A 22,215-nucleotide genomic window follows, 5' to 3' on the forward strand; every position below is an offset into this window, starting at 1 on the left:
CGAGCAAGGGTTGGGCTGCAGCACCATGAACTAGCAGCTGTGAAAGGTGTGAACTAGACTAACCTTCACTGTGCTCACACTTTGCTATGTTATCTTGCTTTTTTTTTTCTTTGCGACGCGTTCTTGAGCGCTATGCAGCCAACCTCCGATTGGCTGCATAGCGCTCAAGAACGCGTCGCAAACTGAATAAAGTGGGATTAGTTCTCCTGGCACTGCTCGGGTCGTTTGTTTCCTGGACAAACTGTCATCCAGCCTTTGAATATGTAACAACACAAAGCGCAGGCCATGAAAGAGTGCATGCGAGCCACTCCTCTAGTTTGGTCGTGGTACTGTGTAGGTTTTGTTGCCAGAGTCGCAGTTAAGGTTTCCAGAAGTTATGAATTGAAAATTCTGTTTTCTTTTTCATTCACGCATTAGGCTATGTGGGTGCATCTTGCAAGGTACATCCACATAGCGTCTACGTGCTACATTCGAACCAAGTTATATAACAACGGACATGGGCCGGGCATGTAGCGCGTAGACAGGATAACAGCTGGTCATTAAGGGTAACTAACTGGATTCCCTGAGAAGGCAAGCGGGTTAGGGGGAGACAGAAGGTTAGGTGGGCAGATCAGATCAAGAAGTTTGTGGGTATAAATTGGCAGCAGCAAGCACAGGACTGGGTTAACTGGCGGAACATGGGAGAGGACTTTGTCCTGCAGTGGACGTAGTCAGGCTGATGATGATGATATAACAATGCTCCATTAGTAATAATCTAACCACAAGAGGATGTTAGACGAGATCAAAACCTTTGTTTCATATAGTGTAAGTATAGAGGAGCCCCGCTGCAAAATTTGACCCATAAAACAAGTAGAAGCACCATGAACATATCGGACAAAAACACTTTGCAATAGCAAAACTATAAGTGCCCTTACAGTTCGTTGGTAGCAGTACATAGCAAGGGCATGACCTATAATGTGTGGCTCCTCAACATTACCCTCAAGATAAGGAAGCGTTCAATCATCTGAGGCTGCACGCCTTAACATATGTTGCAGCAACAAATAGACAAGTCATCTGTCGAGGTGCTCTTTTCAAGGCTGTTAAAAAAAACTGTACTAGTCCTTCAGCCTTGACAAGATTGCTTTGGCTGCGTATACTCCTCACCAATAGCAAATCTAGCGCAAGTAAAATTTCTAAGAAAATTTTATTTACACTAGATTTCACATTTGATGCCTCATCAAATGCAAAATTTGACTGTCCGAATACCGCATGAGTGATGTCTCCCACCTCACAGTCTCAGAAATGAGGGATGCCAAAAATCGTTACAAGGTGAAATGATTGTATGGTGCCGCAGATCACCAAAAATCTGTTTCAGATCACCAAAAATCTGTCACATGATGACATCACATAGCACTGAAGCTTGGTCATCGATTGATATGTCGGGTTTAACGTCCCAAAACTACCATACGATTACAATAGACAACGTACAGGGAGGCTCTGGAAATTTTGACCACCTGGGGTTCTTTATCGCGCACCCGAATCTGAGCACAAAGGTCTACAGTATATTCGCCTGCGTCGAAAATGCAATCACCGCAGCCAGGATTCCATCCAAGAAGCTTGGTCAAATGTGGTCCAATCGCAAAGGCAATGCAAAAGCAGATGAGGTGCAAATCTTTGATCTTGCAGGTAGTGCAAAGAAGTGTTTAGTGCAGAAAGCTTTAATAGATTGATATGTGGGGCTTAACGTCCCAAATCCACCATATGATTATGAGAGACGCCATAGTGGAGGGCTCTGGAAATTTTGACCACCTGGGGTTCTTCAACTAGTGCAGAAAGCTTCCAAAGGGTGGCGAGGCAGCATAAATTATAGGCCGACAAGTAAAAGAAGATGCCTTAAAGTAGTCTTAAAGGTGTACCGATGCAATTTTGAGACTTTGCAAAACTGACATTCTTTGTTTCCTTGGTATGCAGAGTGAAACACTCCACACACTAGATTCAGCCAACACTTACAAAAAAATTTTCTTTGATTTTAATGTTTTTGTCACAGAGCATTAGCAGGTCAGCCCCACTGCAATGAACATCATCTCAATGAGTCAACACAGTTCCACCGTGTCTGCGAACTCTACGTCCTGCATGCTGTGTAAACCATAGAAATCACTTTCAGGGTCAGTGGACACAATGCCCTCATCATTGTTTACGTGCACCACAAGCTGGTGGCATCGCGAAAGGCCATCTTCCCACGACATCACACTGACATGACAAGTCAATGAGAAGCTGCCGCCTCAATATTGAAACCAAAAGTTTTCGTAAGGTAGCAGTATTAAAAATACATACAATGTATTCCCAGGCACCACAATACACTTTTAAGGGTTCTTGACGTCCATGTTCTTATTTAGGGCAACACAAAAATATTTATAATTAGTGTCTGTACTCTAAGCGAATGCATAAGGGGTAAAAAAAAAAAACTCACCAGGGGTCTTCTTCGGAGTCTTTGTGGGCGTCTTGCTTGTGGCATTGTTACCCTGGCATGCAGAGTGGTTTGATGAAGAGTTAACTAGCGCTGAGGTGGATAAAATGGTGGTGCTGGTGGTGTTCAGGACAGAGGAGTCCATCGTCTTGCATGAACGTGCATGCCCGCAGCTGTTGTTGAGGTCTTTGCTGTCCCTTTCCGTCAGTGGCATGGTGCTGGTATCGCTGCAAGTTTTAATTTCAATATACAAATCAACAGAAGTGAATTTGTAGGCACTGTCCACTTTTGTGGAACTTTCTGGGCAAAGTCAGATATGACTAAAGTTAGAAAGCTACCAAAACAAACAGAGCCGAGGGAATTGCTTGGAATGTCAACAGTGTTTCAATATGAGGAGTTAATTTGAGGGGGGGGGGATGAGTGCGTGTTACGGCAGCTGCAACAAGAAGCAAGCCATAGCAAAGATCCAGAAGTCAAGACACTGACAACATCCACTTTTGCACACTCCCGCAGTGGTCATTAATGCTAGTATAGGAATTACTCAAACATCACGCATGCAATCTTGTTATATTCACAGATTCCACCATGCTGACTGAGATAAGGTCAATTAACTAACACACAGCTTCCGATGTGCTATTTGCACTGTAATATGGGGACTTCTGTGAACAAGGCTGAATATTGATTTTTGCCCCGTCGCGGTGGTCTAGTGGCTAAGGTACTCGGCTGCTGACCCGCAGGTCGCGGGTTCAAACCCCGGCTGCGGCGGCTGCATTTCCGATGGAGGCGGAAATGTCGTAGGCCCGTGTGCTCAGATTTGGGTGCACGTTAAAGAACCCCAGGTGGTCAAAATTTCCGGAGCCCTCCACTACGGCGTCTCTCATAATCATATGGTGGTTTTGGGACGTTAAACCCCACAAATCAATCATGAATATAGATTTGATGCTGAACCAATTCCAAAAGTCAACTGTGATAAAGGCAGCATGGTAGTTTGAGGGCTCATTCACAGAACTCTCCAAGGTAATCCTATCAAAGCAGCCGAAATGAGAGTACACTGAAGTCGCAAAGAGAAGTGAATGTTAAAAAACAATTTTCACTTCTTTATTTTGCAGTGACTGCACTGAAGGCCACTTTCTAAACAAAATCATCAGCCATTCAAGGCTATTTGAGACCATACTGTTTCGATTCCCTGAGTCCCACAACTTCTAGATTTGCCAAAGTTGACAAGTTGTAACACTACAGCACTCTGCAATGTTAAAGGTTATCATTTTCATTAATTCAGCATGAATAAACCTGAACATGTACACCAGTGCAATGAACCTGTGTACCTCATAAAAGCTGTTTGAGTACTATTAACAGCACGTAACCAAAGTGCTGCTGTATCAACATCTGCCGATCCTGGATGTGTATGTACAGCCCCAACACTCAACGAGTTTGTAAACGTTTACTGGCATCAGTGATGTTCCGTGCAGAAAATTTTCCATTTTTGGGGAATTTTCAGCCATCATCTTGTATGAAAGGGGAAAAGGGAATATTTGCGATACTGCAAGAAATTTCAGAAATGGTTATATTCACCAATGAAGATCAATTTATCGCGATCAAAGTGCGCCTTTGGCATCTGCAAATGATTCTGGCGCATGCAGCACAGCCCTTGGGACTACTCATTTATTTAAAGCATCTTCTAGAGTACTGCTGGTGTGGACTCTGTGAGCACTATCTGCGATGTAGTACCTACCGCACGAGAGTTGAAAAAAATGATGCTTTTGTTGTTGTGCAGGAGCACAGGCACTAGTTCCGATATCAATAGTCACAAACATGACACGCACATGCATTTGGGTATGTGTGCATGTTTATGAGGGAAGGGGCACTCGTATAATACAAATAATGTGCAGAAAAAATATGCTGGGAATTCTGTCAGCGTATGCAGGGAAATATGCCCCAAATAGGAAATTTCGAGTAATTAAAATGGGAATTCTTCGGCATAACTGACAGGAATAAGTCATATTATTGCCAAATCGGCAAAGAATCAACGATTAATAGGGAGTTTTCGAACAGGGGCCCCAAAAGCTTGGAGCCCCAAAGAAATAGAGACAAGGCCACTGCGCATGCGCAAAACCCAAACCAGGTTTGGGACGCTATTTCTCTAATTAACAATAGCCCCAAAAGCTTTGCGTCACACAAACGTGACGAGACCCACTGAAGTGATATGACCAAGAATTCCGAGAATATCCAAAGCGCCGCCGACCCTATTCAAAAACTCTTCGCTCCTGCTTGACTCAAAGTGTGCATATGCAAAGGGCTTTGGGGGCCCTATTCAAAAATTCCCTAATATTGTGGAACTTTGAGCACCCATATGTGGCATACATAAATATTCTTGTTCAAGAGACCACATCATACAAGTTATGAATATCCATTTCATTGCAGAAGTTGTGAAACGCAGAGCACATTAAACCAATTAATTATGAATTACGCCTTCTGAACAAACCTCACCAACAAACTAGAACCCAGTGGCAAATGTCAACTTTAACGGATTTTGGTAGCACAGCTGATATTCATAGATAATGAAGAAATTCATATACAAGTCGACAACACAAAGCATAGATGGCACTAAAACACGAAGACACTAACGCTCTGCTAGAGGTAGGTAGGAAGCGCCTCGTATGAGCTTGTACAGTTGGGATCACTAGTCTAGAGCGGTCGAGCGAGTGGTTGTGGATGCTGGCACCACCCACAGCTGCTACCTCGCATTAACTGCAAGCTTTCGTTCACGCTTGCCGGAATTATAGTGCAAGGTCCTAATGCGGTACGACTATGTTTGGTATCATTACGGCATCGGCCTCAGTGGATCTTTTTCGAAAAAAAAAAAACGCAGCTGAAGCGGCCCACTGGCCGCTCTAGGCAAGTGTTATTCTAATCAGTAACGTTGATTGAGACTGTGCGGGAACAGTACTCCCACTGCTGTGCGCAAACACGCCAAACATGCTGACTGAATGAGTCACGGTGGCCCTTCGGATGCTCTAAGAGCCAAATAGGCTTGGCATATCGTGCAAGCGAAACAGCGTAAAACGAAGAAATATTGTCACGGGCTAAGTACATGCCTGAGAATGACGACGAAGAAGTGCTGAACGTGAACGTGCTCGGACTGCAGCAGCGCTGTACGCATTTGCTCGCCAGTATATTCGCCAGTACCCATTTGCTCACCAGTGTATACTTTATTCCCCGTAACAATATGCGCTTTAATAGTGCGCTTGAAATACTTGATAAACCATACGGGCAGATCATCATCTCGTGTGGGCCATGGTGAACGCGGCGAGTGCCGCTGTTATCGATGGAATGGGTCCGTGTAGTTTTTTTTTTTTTAATAATAAGAAACTGCCGTGTACGCGCTCATCCAGAACCGAAACATAAACAGTGACAAGAGCAGAATAATCAAGAGGGCAAAAGAAAGGGGGAAGAACGCATGGAAAGAACTAACAGTCCGACAACTAATATCGCAACTGCGTGCGAGTGACTCAAGCTGAAATGACAACACCCAGTACCATATTCCTAATAAGCTGAATTCTGTGCGAAGCAAGCGAAACGAGGTCGCTATGAACGTTCTCCCAACCGCTTATCGGTGCACATTTCCACGTTTGTCTTCGCACTGGCCCTAACGCCCACCAGATGCAACGATTTCCGAGTGACCCAACGCCCGCATAACAAAAGCTCGTCAAACGTCAAGCGCAGCCGAATAAAGCGCCCGTAGAACCTTACCTTTGAAGCAGGGGTCGGTGATGAAAAGAGTAAAAAGAAACAAGTTTTGCGACCTCGCAGTCCCACGGAGCACCAAGCCGAGATCAACCGCAGCAAGCAGAGCGGTTGAGAGGAAGCACGCACAATTTGAACGGTGGCGCCTAGCAACCCTCACCGACGCTACCGACACCTGCATGTCGCCTGCACAAGAGAACACCTTTAGGTAACTACAGATGGCAGCACAAAACTGTTTTTAAATGTTGCATCTTATTTTTGAAATCGTGCACCATAAAACCTTAAACCTGGAATTTTAAATAACGCCTAAATTTATTTTGAAATGTATAAATTTTGTATGTAAAATGTAACTATTGAAAATGTTAGCCGTCGTGAGTTGCAGTCATGGGCGCAAGAACAAAAATTTTGTGCGGTGACAAAAATGCAGCATTGAGTCCAGGGCGAGAAAAAAAAAAAGAAAATGAACTATTTTTTACGCATGTGAAATCTTGTGAAAACATATGGTGCATTGGTTAACCACAGCTACTTCCTCAGCACTAGTAGCAGTCGGCCAGGATGGATGGGTATATTGATTGATTTTCATAGCTGTACTACACTTCTAGTACACTCTTAGTTGTACGGTTTTTGTACCCTTTAGATCGGGCGGCGGTTAACGCCACCTAGCCGTAGTACTTAGTGAACAAAAACTAAATTTATCTTCTTTAATGGGGAAGTTAAGTACTGGCACTTTGCAGTGAAGAACTTAATTTTCTCTCGTGCCTTGATTCTAGCCACCAATTAGAAAACCTCCTTCTAGTTAATTCTACCCACTTAAAGTCTACTTTGCCCTACCTGTCCCTAAACACCAGTGCTTTGAAAAACTGCGCCATCAAAGCCCTTACAGAGCATTATCAAGCAAGGAGGAATTCCTTCCTCCTTGTTATCACGTGTTCGGCATTTTTTCCTCCTCTCCACACGCACTGCATACCGTGTGTACCCCTTCGTATTTGGCCCGATAAGTCTTGGTTCGCAATACTCCCGTCCTGGCTTCAACCAGTAGAGAACTACCCTGAGTATTATCATAGATCCTTTTTTTGGCAATTTCCTGTTTATAAGTTCAATAAATCTCTAGTGCAGACTTTTTAACCCCTTAAGGACTCATTAAACAAATATATTATGCACCAATATGGCCAAATTTTTTAATGATGTGATATGCTTCAGAAACGTGTTCAAAACACAAAAATATTTGCGAAAATTGTTTATAGTCGATAATCATGTTTAATTGGTCATTCTTTACCCCATATAATACCCTATATTTGGGGCATTTCTGGTGTATTCACAAATTAATTTCTGCAACTCCAGAAAGCACGGGTCGGGTTTGAATTGCCTTGCAGAAAACAAACAATTTCTTGATAGTTCACTTGAAGCTAGTTGAGGCTACCATCCGTGTGGTAGCGTTCAAAGCACGGCACTGCGCAGAGAGCCTTCTCGCACCACCTGCACCAGGTCCTGGTTTCCTTGCGGATGTTCTTGCCATTTACATCTCGCTTCATGTAGCAGACTACGCAGCGGCGTGTCGGTTCTTGCTTCTTCTCTGTTGGTGGTATGTGCGATGGAAAGTGGCGCTCACCAAACCGTTTTGCGTTCAGGGGGCGCCCTGGCCGTCCTTTCTTCTTGGTGCCGGTGTTGGGAGAGTACTTCGTGATGATCTCATCAATAAGCCTTAGCCTATACTCCAGATGAGATGCTCGGCCTCCTCCTTTCTGGTACAGAACGAATGAATTGTAGGTCGCCTCATCCAAGAGGTGTTGGAAGATCTTCTTGTAGGAGATCTTTTTTCGTTTCCGTGGCACTGAGTAGCTCGCCAGCATCTGATCTGCTCTGTCAACTCCTCCCATTGTATGGTTATAATCAAGTATAACTTCTGGCTTCAGGGTTTCTTTGCCCATTTTGTCAATGAATCGCGCCATTTCAGCACTATGTACTGTAGATAGAACCGTCACCAGTTTTTTGTCCATCCACTGAACAGCCAAGCACTTGCCCCTTTGAAAGGCAACCATCTCGCCTTTCTTGAGCTTTGCCTTGGCGAAACCAGGCGGAAGGTCTTTGCGAGTGGCTCGCGTCGTGCCATAGATGTCAGTTGATCTCTTCAAAAGAAAGTCAACCAGTTCTGGTGAGGTGTAGAAGTTGTCAGTTGTGACGCAGTAGCCTTTGTCTAGCAGGGCTCCAGAAGCTTCAAAACAACTTTCGTCGCCATTCCGAAGGTTGCTGCTTCTTCTGACGAGATCTCAATGTTCGTTTCTTTCCCTGTATAAATTACAGAGTTCCATATATACCCACTTGAAGATTCGCACAGCAAAAATGACTTTATGCCAAAGCTCGCTCTCTTCAGGGGCATATACTGCTTCCAGCTGAGCCGGCCTTTGAAGAGCAGCAAGCTCTCGTCGACACTGACGTCCCGCTCCGGCACATACAATGTCCGGTATTTTTCAAGAAGTGCCTGATAAACCGGCCAGATTTTCCTCAGATGAGGTTGAGGGTGTCCTTCACAATTTTCGATTGTCGTGTTGTCGACAAAGTGCAACATTCTCATTATTAGTTCGAAGCGGTTTCTGGACATTATCTCGCCAAAGACCGGAGTCTCAACCAGCCGATTCCTAGACCAGTACATCCTTTCATTTGGTTTTTGCACAATGCCTTGCAGCAACAGGAGGCTCAGAGAAACGCGAAGTTCTTCTCGCGTAAGTGCATACCATTTTCGGAAGCGAGAATGTTGTCCCAGCTTGCTAGAATTCAGAAGCTGAGAAGCGTACCGGTTTGTCTCCACGACGATAACATCAAGCAGCTCATCATCAAAGTAAGCTTCAAAGAGCTCAAGTGGATGAGGGGGAGAGCTTACTGGGATCTTCAGTCCCGTGAAACCCCTGAAATCAAACCGTGGAGGTCTGGCTGGGATGTTGTCGAGGTCTATGCGAAACCATTCACGGGAGCTAGCCATTGTATCATCGCTACTGTCTTCTCCTTCAGAGTCACTGTCCGTAAAAACGTAATCACTGTCTTCTTCACTTGAAGAATAAAACACTACGGTGGCATCCTTATCACTCTCGCTTTCATCGTCTGAAGAAGGAAGATTCTCCGCATCAGAACGCCGCACGGATGAGGCCATGTTTGTAAAACGCGCGGGAAACAAGCGCACACATTCCGCCATCTAGTGTGCAAACTATAATTTAATACCACCGCCAATGACGGAACTTGCGGTGCTTAAACATAGATGGCAGCACAGGTTCCGTAAATCCCCGTTTGACGACTCGGGTTTGTCAAAAGCCTGTAGGAGCATTGCGGAAAACTCATGACGACCACAACTCGTCATAAGCAAAATAGTGGCAACTGCTCTTGACGAGCGCAGGTCGTCATAAGCCCTTAAGGGCCAATTCCAATTCTCCTCATATCAGTCTCCGTTTCCTTCACGTACCTTCCTCTTAACCGATAGTTCTTTTTTAGACCCCCTGCTCTTGTCTAAGTATTTACTTGTCAATTCTCTGGTTCGCTTCCTCCATTTTGTATAGACATTTCTCATGTACAAGTAGCTCGGGAGTGAATCCCGGCTGCGGGATTCACTCCCGCAGCCGGGATTAGGTAAAACGGGGGCTTAGACAGGGGTGTCATCTGTCTTGTTATTCATGATGTACCTACAAGGATTAGAGGCCAAATTACAGGGAAGTGGATTGATGTGGCTGTACCCTTCAGATTAGGCAGTGGCTAGCGCCATCTAGCCATAATACTTGATGAACTAACAACTAGATTTATCTTTTTTTTTTCTTTAAATAGTGAAGTTGAGGATTGGCACTTTGCAGTGAAGGGTTTAATTTTCACTCGTGCCTTGACTTTAGGCATCAATCAGATAACCTCCTCCTAGTTAATTCTACCCGCTTAAAGTCTATATTGCCCTCCCTGTCCCTAAACCCCAGTGCTTTGAAAAACTCTGCGCCATCATCCTGAACGATAGGTTGAAGCAATTTACATAACATTGTCAAGTATTCGGCAGTTTCCTCCTCCTCTCAAAATGCACTACATTCTGTGTGTACCCCTTCGTATTTGGCCCGACATGCCTTGGTTCCCAATATTCCTGTCCTCCTGGCCTTAAACAGTAGAGAAATATTCCGAGTATTACTATTGATCCTTTCCTTCCCAGTCAAAAATAGTTAATGGGTCCAACTGGATGTTCCAGTTAGGAGCAATGGGTGGCAAAGGGGGCTAAGTGGGGTTCAAATGGTGTCTAACTGGTGCCCAATTGGAAGTGCATGCTGCAATGGGACTGTCCAATTGGACTTCCCATGTAGTGGCTTCTAACATTTTAACCAACTCTGCATATTTGAAGTTCTAACAGGATGACCTGCTGTCATGATAGGTGGTTCCAGTTGGTTGCAATGGGACTCAAATGGACGTCAATGGGACCCAAGCTGCAATGGGAGAGTCCAATAGGACACCCCAATTGCAGTACATGCATAACTTTGAAGTTTATTTTTTACAATTCTCTACCTGAGCAGTATTGAAAGTCATAAATGGAAATCTACGGTGATGCATCCAACCCTCCATATAAAGCAATTCATTTATGTGTGTTACCCAAACAGAATTCGAGCTAGTGCTTCAGCTTGGAATCCCTGAGCTCGGTCACTTACTTAAACCTTGGATTAAATTAAGCTTGTTTACAACACTTGCCTGGTTTACAAACAACCACTGTATCAGGGCATCTGATTAAGCTTTCCATATATGCATCATGAAAATGCAGCAGTTAAAGTACTAGTACACATTGGAACCGCACCTTCTACTGTTTGCAGCATCACAATGTACCAACGATGTCTTATTCCCAAACTAGGGAATATGGCTAACTACCAGTGAGCACCTGATGTCACGTGTTTATGGGCTACCTGTCACTGCATATAATGCTGCTGCAGGATATGACTGAATTTTTTTAATATTCATACGATAGAAAAGGTTATGCAACTAAGAGAAAACAATTAGATGTTCTCACTAACAAGATATCCGAAAGAAGGTATGAAAGGCAACAATAACATTGAAAAAAAAAGAATTTTATTTCAAGGCAAACAGGATTTAAATAGCACAGAACATATTTTGGTGTAAAAAAATTTCTTGGCCAGTGCTGCAACACAAGGCGTACAAGATACTTCAAATATTACAAATACTTATAACAGTAAATTGAATCACAATAAAAGGAATTTTAGTTCCAAAGGAGGAAAAAGGCATTGCCATACAACTGGCATTTCAGTAAAGCACTGAGAAACAGGTTTCATACAGGTTAACAGTTTACACGTGAACAGCATGTCTTTACTTATTTAAGGATGCTTAAAGGTCAACTCCGGTGGTTTTTCGAGGTCAACGAATCTCAATCAAATTCGCTGGGTACACTCTTACGCACATTCCTGTCATTTATGCCAATTACAGGCTTGAGAGATGCGCAGATTATTTGCAAATGAATTTTAAAGATTGCCTCGAAAAACTCGCCTCGCTTGCCAGAATTATTGGCAACACTGTCAGTGCGATGTCAAGTTTGTCATGTCAACGAAAGTGACGCAGGCGATGGCATCGCTACTTTGGCCCCTACATTGTTTATTGTGCTGGCCCCAAGACGACAGCGGTGGTGTTTGGCACGACCATAGCACGGGAGAGCTTTCTTCCTTCCTCTGTGGTGTTTTGCCGGTGCTTCGCTGGTCTGGCTTTCACAGTTTTCATACTACGTGCCGGCAGAACCAGTATACGGCCTCCAGTTCTTAACAAATAGTACATCATATGCAGACCGGGCGCCCGGTCGGGTTTCGGTTTTGCACCTTTTTGCTTATTAAAAATTGTTTTCGAATTTCCTGAGCATTTCAGCTATTGGGCTCGTGACAAGAGTGTCTCAGGAACACAGAAACACCATTACCTTGACATGGTCGAAAAATCGCTGGAGTTGGCCTTTAAGGATGCTCACAGTGGCACAATGAATTATGTATGAATGACAAGCACACATTCTATGCATAGTGTACAAGACTGAACTTGTATGAAAAAGAATAAAAAGCGTCATGTAATATTGCAGTACCCCGACACACACACTAAAATAAAGAATACAATAGCAGTAAGAATAAAAAAAATACAGCACCCACTGAATAAATATAGGAAAACATTCAGTACACAATGCAAATATAAAACATTAATACACACAAAAAGAGACATAATAAATTTAAAGAAATTCAGACCCACCGATCTCTTTTCGGTAATATTCAGATACCTAATACAATATGCAAAACACTAGACTTTAACGAAAAAAAAATATTTCCAAAAACAATCAAACCTAGAGAGCAAGCTGGCTTACAGACAGATATTTCACAATTTGTCACAGCCATGTGGTCAATCAATTTAATCTGCACAGCACGATAAATCCCTCTATATCAGTGGTCTCAAATATGCAGCCGGGGAGGCTCTCATGTGCGGGCCCACACATAACCATTTTCACTGCACATTTAAAAACATTTTCTTGGTATGTTCATGAGCTACACAGGCATGACTGCTCTAAAGAACAATTTTTATGAGGTACACCATGTTGTCACCATGCATTGAAACATAATCGTGAAACAAAAAATCATCACCATATCCAGAAAGTGAATGATGTTAGGTGAGCTTGCTTGGAGATGATCAGGTCACCCGCGAATCCTCCGTACAAATCTTCTAATACCATATATAGACGTGGCAATGTTATATATACATAACATACTCAATGTTTATTAATTTACATTTGGATTCACTATATACTTTTTGATGAACTATATACATTATATATACTCAAACGGAATTGTTTCAATGGTATGAGTCATCATGACAAACATCTTGCCTACTAGAAGAGCTAACTAGTCACGGGTGGCGATTTCACGTCGATCGCCTCAAGGCATTTCAAGGGCCACTCACATAAAAAAACGCTCATGTTTTGAGGCATAGTGTGCACTAAACAGGGTTCCTTTAAAACTTACACAGCATAGGTTCTTCACTTCAAATACATTACAATGTAAAGGAACTTGGAGGGAAGCATACATAGGAAGCTCTTTCGAGTTCCACAAACACAACCACCTTTCTGATTTCAGAGCATTCGACCAGTGATGTATTCGCTGCCTTGTGATTTACTTTCAGCACATGTGACATGGCCACCAAGTTGTACATCACTGGACTGCAGCTTAATTTCCTTGCAGATATATATGCTTTGTTGTCGCTGCCATGGTATATTTCTTCAACAATAACAAAATGCCCATTTTGAAGTTCAACAACAGAGCTATTGGTCCTCTTGTTAGATGCATACATGCTATCAGTGATAATTGATCCCTTCGCCAACATTCTTCTGTATTTGGTGAACTCAAGGGTAGTGTCATGTAAAGATGGCTGCAAACCTGCTGATGCACGTCGGGAACCGTGTCCGAAAAAACGGTAGCCACCACTACTAAGTACGCTTTTTTGCGTTTTTGTGCCATCAAAAGACGAGCAGTACTCTGCTACACTTGGACTGATAGCCTGCCGTTGAAGTTCTACTACCATGCTTTCCATCTGTAGGACTCGGCAGACTTGATGGGGAATTCCGTTAGCTGCTTTTACAGCTTTTTTTAGGCTGCCGTTCCCAGCTTCAAATGGGAACGCACTGTGTGCCCAAAGTGGTCCCCAGTGGCGCACACTCTTTGCTATATGAGTCAGTTGGTGCATGTTGAATGTCATGACTGACTTGCCAAACAGCAGTTCTGCACGCACATGAAACTCCAACAATAGCCCCTCGGCAATGGTGAGCTCAGTTGGGCTGATTGCACGCTGCAACATTATGTGCAAGGCTTCAACTAGGCAAGCCCAGTGTTGCATGTATGGCTTCTCAAGAATGCCATGCAAAACAGGGACACTGTAACAAAGTAGCCAGCTCTCAAGTTCCTTGGCCTTCCACCATTTCCGCTCTTTTGTCGGCCTCGGCAATCGCTTCACATCCATTGGTGGCTTAATAGACATAAGCCTGCGGTCCACTATGTGCTGATGTCGGCTTATTGAACAGGCACTATCAGAATTGAACCACAATTCTAGGAACTGGCGCGCTACCCCCAGCAAGACACAGTGCATATAGTCTGGCACAAAGCTCCACACTATGTTAAAATGGGGCAGGTTTATCAACGGTGACACTGTTTTGACTCCTTGCACAGGCACCCCCCCTTTCAAAGCAATCTCCATGTCATTTAGCATTTGGAGCTCACTTCTTTCTGTGGGTTCAACTTCCTCAACTGGGTATTTAGTTGCCCCGCCAGCTCTCTCACCTCTTTGGAGACACCAATTACATCCAAAATACCCATTAAATTGGGTTACACCTTGCATCGGTGCCCTAGCAACAGAATCTACACTTGAACAGATACAATAGACCTTATATTTTTCAACCCTTCCTTGACGTTGTAATTCAACGCCATTCTCACACAGCTCGTTCATTTTCTCAACAAAAGTACCTTGGAAAAGTGCCATGTTTGGCTTTTCTTTCCAGAACCACAATGCGGCCAGGACCAATTTGGACATTCTTTGCTGTGGAGGGAGCTCATTAACAATTAGCTGGATGGGCCAAATTGATGTCCCACTTGATTTGAAAAGCGGGGTCCCATCTGCATTCAACGAGAAACTGATTCTTGGTCCACAGTGTTGAGATTCGGCTACAAAAGTACGATACATTGTACCATCCCAGATGTCTGAAAATGTCCCATTCGTCGGAAGGGGCTTTGTTAAATCAAGAAGATCACAGTCCTTAAGTAGCCTTTGAAGTTGCGACTCCACATCGAGAGTGACAAAAAAGGGGGCATCCGAAAGGGAAGACACAAAAGTTGTGTGACTGCACTTCGAGCATTTCAAGTAAGAATTTGTCTCAAGACTGCCAATATGCGAAAAGCATCTCGGACAAAAAAAGAAAAAAGTCATAGTGGTGCCAGTTTCGCTAAAAAGTTTATGTAGGTGATACTGTGAGTGAGGTAATATAGGTTTATCAAAAATTCTGTTAATTAAATCTATTAAGCTAGTTAAACCCAAAAGAGTCAAATTATTCTTCACAGCATGCTTTAGTGCCATTAGGAGAATATCTCCCTTCGAAAGAACCACTTTCTCAGTGACAAGTTGTGTAAAAAGGTCTCCAAAGCGTGCCTTGCAAGATGGATCAGGCTCTGTCACTGGATCTGCAGCAGGCTGCTGAAAGTAAAAAAAAAAAAAGCTTTCGTCAATGAAGCTATCACAGAATTCAGTTATAGTGAACCGTGATAAGCCCAATGAATATGAGCAAACAACTCTGTTATTGATCAGTACAAAATATCATGCCTGCTAGGCTGATAACTTTTTACAGACCAACTGGTGAGATATTCTTTAAAATGAAAGAGCCAGTGATCTTGAAATGAATCATTCACCAAATCACCGCTACGTGTCCCTCTTAACAGTGCCCAATTTACACAGACATTTTCCAGTACATAAAAGAGCCTGTGAAAGTAGTGCCCTTAAAACCTGACCATAAATCTAGTTATTTCCAGTGAAAACAAACACACCATGTCATCATCTAATGTGAGAAAATCTCCAGGGAAACCTTGCTGTGAAGCATGGTCACTTGAAAAAGCTTCCTGTGAAGAAAAAAAAAAAGAAGCATTTAGTGCCACAGTAACCCAATCTGCCTATTCTAGTTAGCTGTGCTAGTTCACTCATAGCACGTAAATTACATGACAACAGACAGTGTTAAGAACATGGTCTGAAAACCTGTTGCAGGTTGTTCCCAGAGTTTATTGTCCCAAGTGATAACTCGTCTTGAACTGATTATGCAAGAGAAAACCACAGTGCCAATGCACTTGCTCAAGGCTATTCTAGTGGATGTGAATCTTCCAGCTGCACATATTTGTAGAGTGCAACTAGTGTGTAAAAGTTACCTCTTCATCCTTATCAAACAGTGACGAATCATCTGCGTCAGAAAGGCTTGCAATGCCGTCTTGAAGTGGAGAGTCCTAAAAAAAACCAACCAAAATTTATAATTTCCCATCGTAATACATAAGCATAAAATAGCATGTGTATGCTTACTAATTAACTGATAAGCCTTAGTAAAATAACTTCATCTGCTGGGGCGTGAGGCTCGCGTGCAGGAAATTTCTGTGACGGATCAGCGCTGTTCCTCTGCTCTTGTGCTTCAGGGGCTGCAGCAGGAGCTTCCATAGCACTGCCAGCTGACGAGCCTAACCGGCCTCCACTTGACGTTACCTGTGATAGAACAAGTGCGCCGATATAGTAAACGGTTTATCGTATAGAAACAATAGTTCTCGTAGCATTCTACTACCAGCTCAATTTACCGGCTCATTATCGGACTCGGGGAAATCTTCTTCACTTTCCGGACGTTCGGAGCCCGGACTAGCTATGTGACTATTCCGGCTCTTCAGTGATGTTGTTCGACTTGGTGGATCTGCCCTTTCAGTGTCGCTGTCTGCCTCATCACTCGAAGAAGGCATGCTAGGGCTGGCACCCTAGAAGAAAATAATGAGATTTGGACTTAAATTGCTGCGCTAAATTAATGAAAAAGAAAATGCACTGATAAAAAATAGCAATTTAACACGGCCGAGCACATTCGATCATTCGCGGGCAGAACTATAAAGGGTGGTAAAAAGGAAGACCGTAAAACACGGCGCAACGATCGAAGTCGTTGAGCAACATGCAGATTAATGTTGTGGACAACCGCTGATCTGATACCAGCAGGGCCCGGATCAAGCTAAAACCCCGATCGAAAGTGCCCATCCATGTTGAAAATGATCAGAACTTACGGTCGGCGGGCAAGCGCGTGCGGTGCTCCTTGGTAGCTGGAACTGAGACTTGGGATTTAAATAAGTCTTGTAGGGTCCTCTCTTTCTTTTCTTCGGACCGCGCTCCATCGCGAGGTCTTGAAGCAACAAGACGGCTTATTTCACTCCGGGACACGAAGTACAGAAACGGCGATGTAAGCGATAGGACAATGTGCACCGGCTGCCTGCGGCCACAGCGGCTGCCATATTGCATAGACACCCTGCAGCCAGCAGTCTGCATGTGAATTGATTGAAACAGCGTAGCGTTAAACAAACATTATAAAAGTAAAAAAATACTTTTAAAATTATTCTGATTTTTTGTTTACTTATAATGAAGAATAACATTTTCATTGACAAACTATCAGATCCGCAGCTGCGGTCGACCCTTGTTGCTTGCTGTGTGCGACCAGCGTTTGACCAGCTGTAGCGCACGTGTGTAGATGTTTTCTTCAGCATTGCAAGATGATTACCCACGTTCGAGTCCGGTACGAAGATGATAAAAAAATTGGAACGGTGCCAATAGAAGACGTTAAAGATTTCTTCCCCCGTCACCAGCAAGACTTCAAGTCCAAATCCCTCTATTTAGTCAAATGGACGGACGACAGTGGAGACAGCGATTACTATAGGGCCCGGATTCTGGCACTGGGAGGTAAGCCTGCTTTTGTTTGATATGTTGCCGGCGAAATGCATTCTCTTTGGCCTGGCTGACTGCTAAGCACTGTTCACCGTTAGTAACTACAAAGTATTTTATCGATAATCTCCACTAGCATAGTTCATTTTGTTAATTTACCGCGTGCAATCGCAAATAAGTATGGTGTCATTATTAATTTATGCATATACCTGAAAACTCTACGGAGATGACGCTGGTATTTACCTGGCCGCAGAGAGATACCAACAGCGTCGGGTATATCAGCCTGGAGTATATAAGGCCCTTTTGCGGTAGGACGCGCCTTTGTTTGTGGCACTGCAGCTTTTATACCTAATGACAAGGTCTATACGCTACTATTTCGCTCGCGGCATATGACGTTGTGTTACAACGGTACTTAAGCATTCACACGAGGTTCGATGGTTAATTTACAATGCAATAAAACTAATAAAAGTGCATGCTAGAGATCGTGAAATGTGCACGCGTCAGAGGATGATGTGACACTAACTCAGTAAATGTTAATGTTGCAATCCGCCCTCACGTTTTCCAGAATCGGAGGACTTCGCGGAGACAGAGGCCAGAGAGAGAACGCGTATTCCGAAGAGGGTTTATTCGCCGGCGTCTTCGGACTACGAGAATGAAGCGGAGGTAAATTATTATCTAAACCTCCTACAAAAGGTCCTGTCAACACTTGTGTAAACAGTGTGTAACAAGTTATTTTCTATTTTCGCCCAGAGCCCTATCAAAGAAAAAACGAAAAACAAAACAACAAGTGGTGCAGAGGCACGCCTGCTTCAGCTTTTAAAAAGCAAGAAAGAAAATATGAAGAGGCAGGCGAAAAATCAAGATGGGCCACATTCTAAAAAGCACCACAAAGAAGCAATGGACAGTGGGCGCCTTCAGGGGGCTCATGAAACCATTGATAACCTTGAAGAGCAGGTAGAGAAAAAATCTACCATCATTCGCCAACTGCGAAAACAAAATGAAGAAAAAGACAGGGAGATGGCTCAACTCAGAAGACTGAACATGGAGCTTCAGGACAAGGTTATTTCTGCACTGGAAGACATGAAAGGTATGAAGCAGAAAATGTCTTCATTGTACTGATTTTGTGCTGTGAAAGCATTAATGCCATTCTTCTGACATTTAGCAGTGTGTACAGCTTGTTACCATAAAACGTTCGGCAGTCTTTAAGTGAAGATATTTCGAGTTTAGACTGCAAATGGCTATTGTTTACAGCTGTTTGATGAAATTTAATGAAAATATTTTGTCAGCTCTTTTTCCTCTCTGGGCAATGCAAACAGCACGGCACCTCATGTATAAATGCAGGCTGCAGAATTATGAAAAGGATCATGGATGGCAGCCAGTCGAGCCCCTCCGTGTCTGAGGATCTACAAGACACCTTGACAGAGCGAGCCCTTCGCCCAGGTTCATCCAATCCGCAACCGAATGACAGTGAAACAATGGTATTCTATCTGGAATGTCAATAATGTGCAGCTGTCCAAATTACAAACAACTGTTCTTTTGAAAGCATGTTAAAATAATATAAAGCAAGATTGAGCATTATAGATTACTTGTCATAGAAGTTTGTCTCTGCACAGCTGAGCAAGACATTCCAAAAAGAGTTCAGTGATCATTATAGATATGTGTAAATTTTAAGCAGAACTTATGAACAACCAAAAAAAATGAATTTCGTTGTCAGCAACACAACTTACTAAAACAACTTCACTAACGTACTTGTTGGACAGAAATATTAAGGAATACACTTGGCCTTGTCTGCTGCTGTTTTAGCCATCTCGTGCTGCGCGGATTCAGCACAACCTCACTGAGAAGGTGCAGGCACTTTGTAAACTGGTCTTGCACAAAGGCTGCACTTTCTCTCAATGAATACTGTGGTGCTGACACCACCATGTGCAGTGTAAATATTATGGAATGTGTGAATAAATTTTCATTCTTTCATATTTTTTTTTTCTCTACCATTGTTTTTATCTTGTATGTGCATGCATTTGAGTGTGCATTAATGTCACATTCACACTAGGTAATCCAGCCTGTGCTGTTTCCACTGTGTTGTGAAATTGCAATTAATGAAGTGCAGTGTGATGACAGCCAGCCTTCTACAGGATTGTCATTTTCTACTTGCATCCGCAGAAATGTGATAATCATGTTTATAGGTCAGCCAAGAGACTGCAATTACTACACTACTACTTAGCTTCAGTTGGCTCTCTCTGTATACCAACCACTGGCTGGCTGAAATGCAGTTAGCAATTTAGCGTCAACCAAGTGCTTACCAGAAACTAATGGCCAGCCATATTAAATTGGCTTACCAGGTAGAATGGTGACTGGCTAAACACCAGCTTTTGTCACTGGGCCAATCATCTGGATACATGCAGTGCAGCTTGGTCGAAGACCAGAGAGTCACAACGCAGACGAGCGCTTGTCTGTGTTCTTTGTCTAAGTTCGCGCTGCATGTATCCAAGTATGTATCAACTAGCCCAACTCAACCTTTTATTGAAACATATGGAATCATTGGAGTCTCAATTACCATCAAAGTGCTGACCATTTGCAACAATGTGGGAAGTCATGTGGTTACCAGCCACATTGAATTTGCTTACCAACTAGAATGAATTGGGGGCTGTTTGGAATGCCAGTTACGATCAGTGGGCCAAACATCTGGAACCACAGGATTACCAGTTAGCTTCAACGGGTTAGTCTACTGAGACCTGCCGGGCAACCACGTGCCTACCATTAATTTTCAATGGGTTGACCATTTCAGGTCAACGGGTTTTCTATTCACCACCAGTTGGCTTCAACAGGTCAGCCTATTCACACCAAGTGGACAACCACCAGTATACCATTTAGTATAAATGGGTTGACCATTTTAGGTCAATGGGGTTTCCTATTGACCACCAGTTAGCTTCAACAGGTCAGCCAATTCACACCAGGTGGACAACCACCTGCATACCATTTAGTATTAATGGGTTGACCATTTGAGGTCAATGGGGTTTCCAATTGACCACCAGTTAGCTTCAACAGGTCAGCCAATTCACACCAGGTGGACAACCACCTGCGTACCATTTAGTCTTAATGGGTTGACCATTTGAAATCAACGGGATATTTAATTGACCACCAGTTAGATTCAACGGGTTAGCCAATTCACACCAATTGGACAACCACCAGCGTACCATTTCGTTTTCATGGGCTGGCCATGTGAGGCCAAAGGGGCTACCAGTTTGTCACCAACCAATTTCAAATGGTGCGCACCATTGCAACTAACTGGCAATTGCTCAGCACCAGCCACACTTAACTGGTAGCCAATGGGGTCCCCTGTTGAACCAGTTGCATTGAAGTGGTGAGCCACTTGGATCCCCCTTTGGAATATAAGGGTTTACCCATTGATTCGAACGGGATAATGTTCAATGGGTGGCGAAAATCCTACTGGTCCAACACCCATTGATTTTAAATGGAAATTTTCCAGTTGGACCCATTGAATATTTTTGACTGGGTTGGCAATTTCCTGCTTAAAAGATTGATAGATCTCTAGTGCGGACTTCTTAATCATGCCGATTCTCCACGTGTCAGTATCCGTTTCCTTGACCTTCTACTTAACCAATAGTTCTTTTTAGTTTGGCCCCCTGCCGTTTTCTAAGTATTTACCTGTCAATTTTCTGGCTCGCTTTCTCCATTTTGTATTGACATTCTTCATGTACAAGTAGCTGGATACCTTCCTAGCCCAACGCTCCTCCCCATTTATCTCAATCGCTTCTCAAATTTTATCTTGCTGCTAGCTTCCCTGCCCTCAAATGATGTCCATCCCATATCACCTTGTACTCTCTGATTTGGTGTATTCCTGTGAGCTCCTAAAGCAAGCCTACCTATTTCTCGTTGCTTAATTTCTAATCTTCCTTGAACTTCTGATCTCATGCACAAGACCGCATTGCCAAAAGTCAGATGAGGAACCATAACACCTTTCCAAATTCCTCTCACGCCATCGTACCTATTGTAATTCCACAGTGCCCTATTTTTCATCACAGCTGCATTCCTGTTTTCTTTAGTCATTGCGTATATTTCGTCTTGCCTTAGGTACTCGGTCCCATTGCTTATTGATACGCCCAAATATTTGTATTTATTCGTTATTTCTAGCGTGGCCTCCTGTATCATAAGCTCACCAGTCGCAACAAGTTTGGCGCCACCTGCTGGCACGAAAAAAACCAAATAGTACAAAATTAGACTCTCGATTTCTGTTGAAACCTTCGCATTGATTCATTTTCAGTGTGTTTTGTACATGTTTAAACTATAGAGCCTATAATATTCGCTATCTCCTAAGTGGAGCAGGGGGTGCGACTAAGTGGGTGCGATAGAAAGCGGTAAGTGGACAAATTAGAGGGATGTAGAGAAGTAAAGATGAGTGATGGAGAGCAGTAGAAAGGAAAAGAAATGGGGAGTGGAGAGGACGAGGAGAATTAATTTTAAAAAACACAATAGAGTTTCAAACCAGGATTCACAACTGAGTATCCAGAATCTGAAGGCATACACTCTGCTTTTCAGGCATG

The 22,215-nt window shown here is 43.3% G+C and overlaps 3 protein-coding genes across 7 annotated transcripts in view; 1 reads left to right on the forward strand and 2 right to left on the reverse strand.

Annotated features, from left to right (window-relative positions):
• Positions 1-6,333, reverse strand: part of fzy (cell division cycle 20 protein fzy) — a 30,911-nt gene extending 24,578 nt beyond the window's left edge. The window contains exons 1-2 of the mRNA XM_037421652.2: positions 6,197-6,333; positions 2,450-2,673 (exon numbers count right to left, since the gene is read on the reverse strand). Coding sequence (XP_037277549.2) covers positions 2,450-2,660 — 211 coding nt within the window. The 5' untranslated portion in view covers positions 2,661-2,673; positions 6,197-6,333. The remainder of the gene's footprint in view (positions 1-2,449; positions 2,674-6,196) is intronic.
• A 6,582-nt stretch (positions 6,334-12,915) lies between these two features.
• On the reverse strand, positions 12,916-17,261 carry LOC142796498 (uncharacterized). Of its 5 annotated transcripts, none has more exons than XM_075887279.1 (6): positions 17,005-17,261; positions 16,540-16,710; positions 16,274-16,450; positions 16,126-16,200; positions 15,754-15,825; positions 12,916-15,403 (listed from the first exon to the last, which is right to left on the reverse strand). In XM_075887279.1, exons 5-6 carry the CDS (start codon positions 15,754-15,756, stop codon positions 13,220-13,222), a joined length of 2,187 nt encoding a protein of 728 aa, XP_075743394.1. In that variant the 5' UTR covers positions 15,757-15,825; positions 16,126-16,200; positions 16,274-16,450; positions 16,540-16,710; positions 17,005-17,261; the 3' UTR covers positions 12,916-13,219. The 5 variants fall into 5 exon arrangements, 4 of the variants coding, with proteins under 4 accessions (XP_075743394.1, XP_075743393.1, XP_075743395.1 ...); XM_075887278.1 differs by having other exon boundaries at positions 12,916-15,406; XM_075887280.1 differs by lacking the exon at positions 15,754-15,825 and having other exon boundaries at positions 12,916-15,406.
• A 78-nt stretch (positions 17,262-17,339) lies between these two features.
• LOC119172216 (uncharacterized) lies at positions 17,340-19,296 on the forward strand. Its single transcript, XM_075887282.1, has 4 exons — positions 17,340-17,671; positions 18,219-18,316; positions 18,404-18,740; positions 18,995-19,296. The coding sequence occupies exons 1-4, from the start codon at positions 17,485-17,487 to the stop codon at positions 19,153-19,155; spliced, it is 783 nt and encodes a 260-aa protein (XP_075743397.1). The 5' UTR covers positions 17,340-17,484; the 3' UTR covers positions 19,156-19,296.
• Positions 19,297-22,215: the final 2,919 nt, after the last annotated feature.

Source organism: Rhipicephalus microplus, chromosome 2 (assembly GCF_043290135.1).
Source record: "Rhipicephalus microplus isolate Deutch F79 chromosome 2, USDA_Rmic, whole genome shotgun sequence".
Taxonomy (NCBI): domain Eukaryota; kingdom Metazoa; phylum Arthropoda; class Arachnida; order Ixodida; family Ixodidae; genus Rhipicephalus; species Rhipicephalus microplus.

Coding starts and splice junctions, on each gene's coding strand:
- LOC119172216 (XM_075887282.1), top strand. CDS start 17,485: ATGATTACCCACGTTCGAGTCCGGTACGAAGATGATAAAAAAATTGGA. Junction 17,672..18,218: donor CCGGATTCTGGCACTGGGAG/GTAAGCCTGCTT, acceptor CACGTTTTCCAG/AATCGGAGGACTTCGCGGAG. Junction 18,317..18,403: donor ACTACGAGAATGAAGCGGAG/GTAAATTATTAT, acceptor ATTTTCGCCCAG/AGCCCTATCAAAGAAAAAAC.